This window comes from Chelonia mydas, chromosome 1 (assembly GCF_015237465.2).
Source record: "Chelonia mydas isolate rCheMyd1 chromosome 1, rCheMyd1.pri.v2, whole genome shotgun sequence".
In the NCBI taxonomy this organism is placed as follows: Eukaryota; Metazoa; Chordata; order Testudines; family Cheloniidae; genus Chelonia; species Chelonia mydas.
Window position 1 is genome coordinate 261,543,720 of NC_057849.1, and position 10,134 is coordinate 261,553,853.

The 10,134-nt window shown below is 47.4% G+C and overlaps 1 protein-coding gene across 1 annotated transcript; it reads right to left on the reverse strand.

Annotated features, from left to right (window-relative positions):
- Positions 1-934: 934 nt before the first annotated feature.
- Positions 935-8,761, reverse strand: LOC102944312 (matrix Gla protein). The gene is made up of 5 exons (XM_007064076.4): positions 8,684-8,761; positions 5,352-5,496; positions 4,380-4,415; positions 2,616-2,691; positions 935-1,315 (listed from the first exon to the last, which is right to left on the reverse strand). The coding sequence occupies exons 2-5, from the start codon at positions 5,410-5,412 to the stop codon at positions 1,171-1,173; spliced, it is 318 nt and encodes a 105-aa protein (XP_007064138.1). The 5' UTR covers positions 5,413-5,496; positions 8,684-8,761; the 3' UTR covers positions 935-1,170.
- Between the last annotated feature and the right edge of the window lie 1,373 nt (positions 8,762-10,134).

Here is a 10,134-nt window from a genome sequence, read left to right on the forward strand (position 1 = left end):
GAGGCAGCAAGAGAAAGGAGGGATATATTATAGGGGTGGTATTTTGCCCTGTGAGCTCTGTCTGTGATTTCCCAACACAACAAGAAAGAGGAGCAGAGCAAGAAAGAACAGGGTCTGTTTCATACAATAATTTCTCATTTTATCAGCTGAGAATATTTCTGCATTATACTTCAGAGCAAAGGGGAGATGATTAAATACAATGGAAGTGTTGGAAGTTCCATCGCTCGAGAATAAACGTTGGGCTTTAGCGTATTCTGTAGCATACAGAACAGACCTGCATCATCACAAATGAGAAAGTTGTATGGACATGGTGTCACTTAGCAGGTCTTTTCCATCATTAACTTCTCTGCCTACATTTTCACAAGTGATTAGTAACTTTGGGTCCCACTTGAAACACCTTGAAGGGGCTTGATTTTCAGAAAGTATTGAGAATCCATTCACTGAAAATCAGGCCTCTTAAAGATGTCTCAACTTAGGCACCCAAAATCACTAGTCACTTGTGAAAATTTAAGCCGATTTCAGACCCCAGAGCAGTGGTGGGCAATCTGCGGCCTGCAGGCTGCATGTGGCCTATCAGGGTAATCCGCTGGTGGGCCGCCAGACAGTTTGTTTACATTTTCACGGCTACTTGAAGGTCCCAGTGACCATGGTTCGCTGTTCCCAGCCAATGGCAGCTGTGGACGGCCATGCAAATGTAAACAAACTGTATGGCGGCCTGCCAGCAGATTACCTTGACGGGCTGCGAGCAGCCCATGGGCTGCAGGTTGCCCACCACTGCCCCAGAGTATAGAGGTCAGAGTCCTGATTGTGTTACAGCCTTTAAAACACATCTGATTCATAGATGTTCAAATTTACCACAGTACTGTTGTTGAGAGAAAAACTAACCCTCCCTGTAGAAGATCCCCAAAGAAAAACACAAAGCATCACAAAGAAATAGTATCAAACCAGCAGTTTATTGGGTAATAAACACCCACATCCTGGCTCCTGTCCAACCTCCTCTATAGCGGCATTGGGCTAATTAACACAAAATCTAGGAATCCTTGGTTACAGGGGAGTGAAGCAGTGGGCAGGCAGGATAACATATAGTTAACAAGCAACTTAATAGGTTTCAGAGACATCGCTCTTTCTAGGTACAGAATCCGGGCTCCAGGCACCGGGGATGGGAACTTGTTACTCAGACTTGCCCCTCCGCTGCCCAAAGTAGCGCTTATAGGCAGCGATGTAGCCATGGCGCATGGCGTAGCGCTCACAGGGGTTGTAATCCTCGCAGATCTCTCGCTGGCGTTCCTGGGGGGTCTTATAGCGTTCTCTGATCCTGCATATGCAAGGAAGGGGAAGGGGAGGAGAGAGCAAGTTGTCATTTTAAACTTTGCTGTTTGTGGCCAGGTCCTCCTGACCCACTTTCCCGCACATGCCTCTACAGTTCTTTCAGCTCTCCTTGGCTCTGCCAATGCAATAACCCTGCACTGAGACATTACCCAAGTGCCGTTCACAACAGATGGGGCCTGTAGAGGCTCTTGTTGGTGGAGGAGCGGGCCTCACTTCCCCAGTAGCTCAAACCTGCTGCTATAAGCTCTTCAGATGTTTCATGTTGCTAGGGATAGGGAAGGGGGCTGGAACATCCCACGAAGCGACCATTTAGCCCTCTCATAGGAGGTCATGTGAACTCATCACCTTCTTTAGAAGAGCAAGTTCACAGGGCTAACCTAATTACAGTGAACTTTGTTTCTGTTATTCATTTGACATAACCACATGGAAATTTCATCACAAGGGCACTTTCTTTCTGTCCAATACTGGGGCAGATACACCCACAGTCAGGGAAGCCATTCCCTTTCTGATGCCAGCACAAACTGTTAGAGAAGAGTTTTGTCTTGGGAAAACGCTGGACGTACAACCTGGACCTCATTCTGATCTCTGTTCACTTTAGAGTAGCTGCACTGAAATCAGTGGAGTTATTGTAGGTCGACAGCAGTGTAAGAGATCAGCAGTGTAAGAGATCAGAGCTGCCTTTGAGTCTCTCTTACACAGAACTGTGCATTTCAGCTCTGGGTTCCTCTCTTCTTCTCTTTCAGGCCTCAGCCCCAATCCCCGTTTCTGTCTATTTTAGGGATTTGTATGGCCCCCAGCACAGCATTGTCATATCTGAGCGCCTCATAATCTGTAAACTGTTTATCCTCTCCACACTCCTGTGAGGTAGGGCAGTGCTGTTATGGGGAACTGAAGCACACAGAGGCTAATTGACTTGACACAAAGAAAGTAGATCAGGGAAATAACTTGGGTCTCCCCAAGGCCTAGATTGATGTCTAACTCTTGGACCATCCTTCCTCTCAGGATTTACACCAATGATTTCCTCCAGCACTTTCTTCAGACTGATTAGTTAATGACCTATGGGCACTGAGAAGAATTCTCATACTCAAGAACACTCCAAGTTAATCTCCCTCTATTTTCAATCAGTTCTGGGTTCCCCAGTGGGACCCCCAGGCTGAGAGGAAAATTCTGTCTCAAAGTTAGTAGCACTGGCCTTCCTCAATGGCACCAACTTAAACTTGGCTTAGGAGAGATCTTCATCTCCCCAGCCTCCTCTATCAGTGTCCTAAGACCCTACGAAAACATACCTCTCCTGCACCATGAGGTTTCGTCGTGGCTGAGGTCTCATGAAGTCATTGGCATATCGTCTGTTAATGAAGGGATCTGATGAGGTGAGAGAGTATTTATTTTGAATTAATGTATAGTTGAAGTGAAGATCATCAGCTACTTACAACAACCTGCTCCGCCAGTGTCCCATTCTCACCTGTCCTCCCATTCACAATGAATTCCTGGACCCCATCAACCTTCTCTTTTCACTAGCCTCCTGTACTCCAAAGTCCTGTAAACTACCAGCCTCTCATTGTCATGGGCACCCCATGTTCCTCTAGCCTGACATTCTCACCAGCCTCCTATTCTTCATGACTTCATGTTCTCTACCAACCTGCTACTCTTACTCCATAACTTAATGATGGAAAGAGTCCACTGCGTCACTCTGTTCATCCAGCTTCAGCTGCTTGTTTCTTAGAGTCCATTCTCCAGATCAATTTTAAATAACTAGTCAATGGGGCTTCCCTCATTTCTCTAGGAAGATTATTCCACACTCTAATAGATCACATAACTTGATCTTTTTCCTTAATATTCAGCCTAAATTGTCCATTATCTAGTATCATCTCTTTGAACCGCACTAAACAGGTTCTTCTCATATCCCTTTATGGGGTTTACATTTGTCAAATACTTATCCAAGATTATCCTATTTTCTTGGGCTGTCATTTGGCCAAGGTACACAGATCTAGTTCTGTTACTCTTTCTTCATCACCCAGTGTCTCTAGCATGTTAAACATTCTGTTGTTTTTCTATATATTCCCTCCCACTCATTGAAATATTTCTGGTATATAGATTAACTACATGTCCCAAAGACTCTCCAGTGCCACGTAAACAAACCCTATCACTGACATGCAGCCCAGGTCAATGCCTCTATAGATACAGCCCAAAGTCATAGTGGCGCTCTCTTTTTTTTTTGCTACTATTTCATATTACAGGATTATGCCCCGTTTTCGGATCACTATGAACCTAAGATCTCCTTTGTAATTTACTGCTTTCCACGTGTCCCCCTGCCACTGAAGATCTATACTTTGAATTATTTTTTCCCAAAATGTATCAACTTGCATTTGTCCAGGTTAAATCCTTTATAAAAATAAAAAATAAAAATTCTACCCATCTACATTCTGAACTTGCTTAGGTTGCTCTCTATTATTGCTCCTTCCCCAAATTTATCATCCTCTTCAAATTGAATCAACATGCTGTTTACTCCTTTTTCCTGATGAGTACTTGCTCCATGCTCTCATGCCTGCCAATCTTAGCTGCTCCCTGTAGTGAAGAGGGGAAGGCAGTGGGGCGGGGGGTGAGTACCCTTACAGCATCTAATTAATGGTTTAATACCAGATGTGGCGTTGATCTCTGCTGCACCTCTTAGGCAGCTCTTCCCAAACTCAGTACATTGCTGTTTAGCAATAGCATTTTCTAAGACCCTTTTCACGGAATATGTCAGTGATCAGAGCTAATGCCAGTTAGTTTTCAGGTAAGATTTTGTAAGACATTGTGTCAAATGCTTTCCTGGATTCAACATGTATTTTATCTTTTTTGTTTCCCCTTCCACTCATCCTGAAATTCTGTTACCAAAGGAATCCAATTTGTCTAGAGTGGTTTATTCTCCCCTTTCTAATTTCCACCAATTCCCCACTCTCATGCCTGCCAGTCTCAGCTGAACCCCTAGCAGAGTGGTGAAGACAGTGGTGTATGGGTGTTCCTTAGTTCCCTTCTAATTTAGACAAAGTAGTAAAATTGTCTCTTACTGACAAACTCATGGGATTCCATACTCTCGTAGGACTCTGGAGAAAGAAGAGAAAAACATTCAGTGAGGCACTGTAGTTCTGGAACACAGAATTTTTCACTCACTATTAATAAACCGAAGGGCAGACAGACTGAGAAGTCTCATTCACTGATTAAAAGGAAAAGCAAGGAAAGGAATAGTGCAACCTAGTGGTCAGAACAGAGGACTGAACCACTGGGTTCTATCCATGGCTGTGCCACTGATTTACTATGTTATCCTTAGGAGCGTCACTGACCCTCTGTTCCTTTATGTATCCCTCTGTATAACAGGTAGGACACCTATTTACTTCACAGTGGGGGCAGGCTGCTTAATTAATGAATTCACATTTGTAAAGCCCTTTGAGATCTTTAGATGGAAAATGCTATAGAAGTACAAATCACCACCAAATATGCATATTTCAGTGCAAGGTCAGATCGGTCCATTAATATGCAAGTGTATGCATTCTAGAGAAAATGGGAGACATTCAAAAGGAGAAAGGGAAGGTGGGAGGAAAAAATCTCGCTAGCCATTAACAAAGGAAAGGCAGGCAGCTGAGGATGCAACAGAATGCATCCCCTCCAGTGCATCCACAAGTTGTGTTGACAAAGGAAGGACTAATTTAGGTTTCTTCCATCTCCTCTGTCTATGATCCACACGGATTGGGATTGTCGGGGACGTAGGGATAGTTTGCAGCGGTGACAGAATAGTCTGTGGTAAAGAGGAAGGATCTGAAGTGCAGGCGGCTCTAGACTGGAGGCAAAAGTATCTAGGTGATTGAGCTCTGGAGTAGAGGCAGAGTGGTCTGACATTGTGGTAGAGGGAGTTCTGGGGTGGAGGATGGGCAAGAGGGCAGCAACAGGGGAGATAAACATCAAAGCAAAACATCTGAACAGACCAAGAGGTGTCTGTGGCTGGCTGACACTCCAAACAAGCTCCAATAAAAGGGGTCACCTACCATAGCAGAAAGCTGCCACCATCAAAACAGCCAGGAACGTGAGGACGATGAGAGTCCGCATTGTGTGGGAGTCACTCTCTCTTGCACTCTCTCGCTCTCTGTCTTACTCTCGTTCCACTGAGGGCAGCGGGAAATTCTGGACAGACTGCAAAGTTAGCAGTGGAGTGTTTATTATGAAAGCAGCAGCTGGGAGGGGAGGAATCAGATGAAGGAGCCTGGGGAAGGTCGGGCCTGGCTAGCACTCGCCTTCTGTGGGACTGTTACAAAACACCCTCTATAAACAGGTCTAATCAGGCTTTGGTGGTGGGGTAGGCACGCTCCCTTCCCTGCCCTTGCTGCAGGGGGAGGGTGCAAGAGTTCAAAGGGAGGTGAGCTGTTAACACTGCATGTTCAGAAATGTTGAACTATATGGGTGTAATTCCATACACTGAGGAGGACCACACATGTTTTCCTCCCTAATTCCTCCTCTGATCTCCCCTTCTTGTCATCACCACCCTTGATCCAGACACACAGAGCCCGCATTGTCTGTCAGCTCCACGGCTGGAAGGAATGGGACCAAGCGCCTGCTTTCTGGAGAGATGGGGAAATTTGATCTCAAACGTTCCACCCTTGGCTTCCCCTCAGACTGGTCCCTAATGTACCCCAGTTCTGCTCTGGTTGAACTCAGTCCGCCAGGGGAAAGAGAGAGGTTCAATCCTGTTGTTTCCCCCATACACACCCTACTGTGCCCTTCGTGGTACTCAAACCCTGATGGGATCCCCACCCTCTGCTGGGATTATTGTTAGTTCACATGTATATAGCAGTAGTCCCTAGAAACCTGTCTCTACATTTATTCTCTGGGGTCCACACAAACACTGCTCCCTAAGTAGAATGGGGCCACCTCTTCTTTGGGTGAAGGATGGATCCTTCGCTCTGAGCTGCTGACTCTTGGAACGTGATTTGATGCTAACACTCTTCCCTGCCACACAGGGGACCCAGGTTCAAATCAAATCCATTGCTCTGCAGGAGCCAGAAGTACTGCACAGTCTGCTTCAGCAAACATACTCTGACTTGCTATGTGGGAAGCTCTAGTCCAGTTTCCAGTACCAGGCTAGCTGGCCCTGGGGGGGAATGATAGAATCATAGAATATCAGGGTTGGAAGGGACCTCAGGAAGTCATCTAGTCCAACCCCCTGCTCAAAGCAGGACCAATCCCCATTTTTTTCCCCAGATCCCTAAATGGCCCTCTCAGGGATTGAGCTCATAACCCTGGGTTTAGCAGACCAATGCTCAAACCACTCAGCTATCCCTCCCCCCTGTCATCTGTAGTCTCATGGCTGCCAACTCAAAGAGAAGAGAGATGGGATCAGTGGTTTCACTTAAACCACATGTGAAGCCACAGCCAGAGCAGCATGTGTGAGGACAAGGCACACTGGGCAATGGCTTCATTTGAGCTGGGCAGTGGTAAGAGGCCATTCCAGCCAAATGGAGCTCACTGAGGAGCTGTGATGTAGCTCCCCTTGCCCTAGGCCAGCCTGTGGGATTGGAAGCAGTTTTCCAGGAGTCTGGAGCTGTCACACAGCCTGGGCAGTGGGCACAAATCCAGCTCAGTTCATTCCCTGAGGCCAGTGAGACAGCTGCAGTTATCACTGTTACTCCTTGCGATTGTGGTTACACGTGTACAATCCTCTCCTGGAGGATTCACACTCTGCATGTGCCTTCATGGAACAGGGACCCTATAATGCACCAGTATTTTGCCAGGAACCAAATGATTCCCTACTGAGCTGAGCCTTGGACCTGTGAAAGGACCAGATTACTCTGGGCTTTGCCAATCACTCTACCAATGCCAAGAAACAGTTAACTCCAAACTCACAGCTCTTGTCCAGATCCTCTGATCCTCGGGGGGAGAAAAAGTCCTGAAATCAGTAGAGCCTATAACCAGGGGCCCCCAGTGAGAATAAGGTGCTTTTCTTCCTCCTTTTGCCTAACACAGGAGAGGATGACCACATACCATGCCTTCCCCCTTTCTACCACCAGCCCCATTCCAGCTCACACCCATGCACCGATTCCTCATACACAGTCCTCAGCATGGGACGATGAGGAGCCCCCAGTTACTCTGTGGTAAATAGCAGAAATAGGATCTGATATGCCCTGCTCCCGTTCCCCTCTGATCCCTTTTCCCCAGCTCCCTTTCCTCTCCCTGCACACCAGCACCTCCTGGATTTGAGAGCAGTGGTCTGCTCTTTTTAAGTTTCAGAGTAACAGCCGTGTTAGTCTGTATTCGCAAAAAGAAAAGGAGTACTTGTGGCACCTTAGAGACTAACCAATTTATTTGAGCATGAGCTTTCGTGAGCTACAGCTCACTTCATCGGATACATACTGTGGAAACTGCAGAAGACATTATATACACAGAGACCATGAAACAATACCTTTTTAAGGGAGCCTATGAGCCTGGGTAAGGATTTGTTGCATTCCATGCGGTTCAGGGATTTTTACAGAGTGTGGATTTTATGGGCTTAAATCATGGCCACTCTAGCAGCCTGTGGGAAGGCTGAAGTGAGAGGGATAAGGAGTGAGCTTGGAGAGACGACGACTGGCACATAGAGAGGGAGATGCTGCAAGGACATGCAGAGAAAGGTGCCGGTGATGGGGTTGCACATGGATAAATGCCATTACCAACCCCTCTCCATGTACCTGTCCTGTCCTTCAGTGCTGAGTCCTCAGGGTCACTGCCCCAGCCTCTGCTTTCTTCCCAAGACACTCAGCGCTCCCAGAATGCTTGTGGCATCACACACACCGCCACCACAGAAGTGCGGGCATGTCATAAATGGGCATTAGCCCAAACACTTCGCTTTTATCCACAAACAGACCTTATTGGAAGGCAAATTAACCACCCTTCTGCGCTGTCCTAGGGTGAGCTCCTGTGCTGTTGCTGTGAGAACTGCATTCACTTACAGAGGCTCATCCCCTGGCTGCCCACCTTACACACACGCATCCCTCCCCAGGGGCTACACCCCATTACCCCACCAGGTGAAGCCACAAATGCTCATTCCCCATGGTAGAACACACCAAGCCCAACACCTGACTCCCAGCCTTTGCCATCTAACAGTATCGTCTGGTGTGCAGTAGTCACAGAACAGAAGCTAATATTAACTGCCTGCAAACTTTGTAGAAATTTCTGCAGTCCCTTGGTAAGGGGTAGCGCTGCAAAGGCAGCCCTGGGGCCCTTGTCATGGTGGATGAGATAATAATAGTACATTCCATAGTGTCTCTCTAACATTTTCCTGCTGCAAAGCACTGCACAGACATTAATAACTAACTAACTAACTACAGGGAGGTCTCTGCATACTCACTCTGGACTTGCTTCCTCTTCAGTCTGCAGCTCTTGTCTAAGGGGGAGTTCTCCTAGTGTCCTGTAGCATTAACTGGAGAAGAGGGAACCTTTTTATTTATTATCAGTGATCAGTGACTCCTCCTCTCCTCTGTCTCCCCCGCTGGATCCACCCTCCACCCCCAGGCTCCCACCTTCTCTGCCAAAAACACCTTCTGCCCTCACTCAGGAAACCCGAAACCTCAGGAAATTGAGCCAGGAGAGCGTGGGGGAGCCAGAGCGGATGCCAGTGGCTAATGGGGTCGAGGCTGTGTCTAGAGCAAGCTATCTGGGTCCAAACCATTAACCAGCAGTGGGCAGAGGCTCCCTAAATGGAGGTCTAGTCTCTTTCCTTGATGACTGAATTTACCTCCTCCTCACTAACTCTTCCAATAATCATGCACTGAGTCAGAACCACTCTCAGAAGAGCTGGTCAGCAGGAACACCTGCAATGCACTGTGGGATAAGGTCAGAGGCTCCCCACTCCCCCATCCCATCCCCTCACACCTCCCTCACTATTGGCTGGAGTCCCTTCTTAGTGGCACAGTAACGTAGGAGAGAAAAGCTCAGGTGATGTGAGCTCTCTGCCTTGGAGGGGCCTCCAACAATGATTTTCTTTTTCCTCTATTAACAAATAGATGCCTCAGATGAAGTGAGAAGTACCACACTGACAGAGTGAGCTCAGAGAAGTTGGAACGGTGTGGGAACTTGTCAGGGTGGCAGCTTCTAAATGAGCTGTTAGTAAAGAAAATCTATTACACTCACTAAGCAAACAACTAAAAACCTTAGCTTCCCATTTACAAAGAAAAATCAAACTTAGTCCAGTTTAGTCACAGAATAAAAACTGCAGGGTAACTATTGACTTGGAGGACCAGCAATAGATTAATCTATATGGGGGCTCCCCGGTTTATTGTAGAACGTATGACTACTTGCTGGCTAGCCAAGTTGCATGACCCACTGCTCAGTGTGTGTTCCACATCTCCCCTGCCCAGTACACTGAGGAGGTGAGACTGTTACAGCCCCCTGTTACAAAGACTGGCTCGTTAGCTCACGATGCAGTGAGCGACTTATGCTTTTAGCTTGGGAGGCCTCCGGTGTATTGGCCAAGAGAACAGCTGCCATGCGTGTTCCTGGTGCATGCACCTTCATGGTCCTCACAGCCCAGGTACAGCATCTTGAGGCCAGAATTTCCAAGCTGAAGAACAAGGGAATGATGCAGTTATTCACCGAGACAGCTTGGGGCTGGAGCAAAGACGCAGGATCTGGCCCACTTATTCTTCTAGGGCCGTTCCTTGCATAATAGGGCTGAGCGATGTGCTCACCTACCCCCATCCCAGTGCACTGGCCCCATTCCACAGGCCAGCACAGAGGGAAGGAGGGCATGGCCTCACCTGCTCCCTGGGGTAGGGATTGAGGGGCAGAGCCTCACCTTCT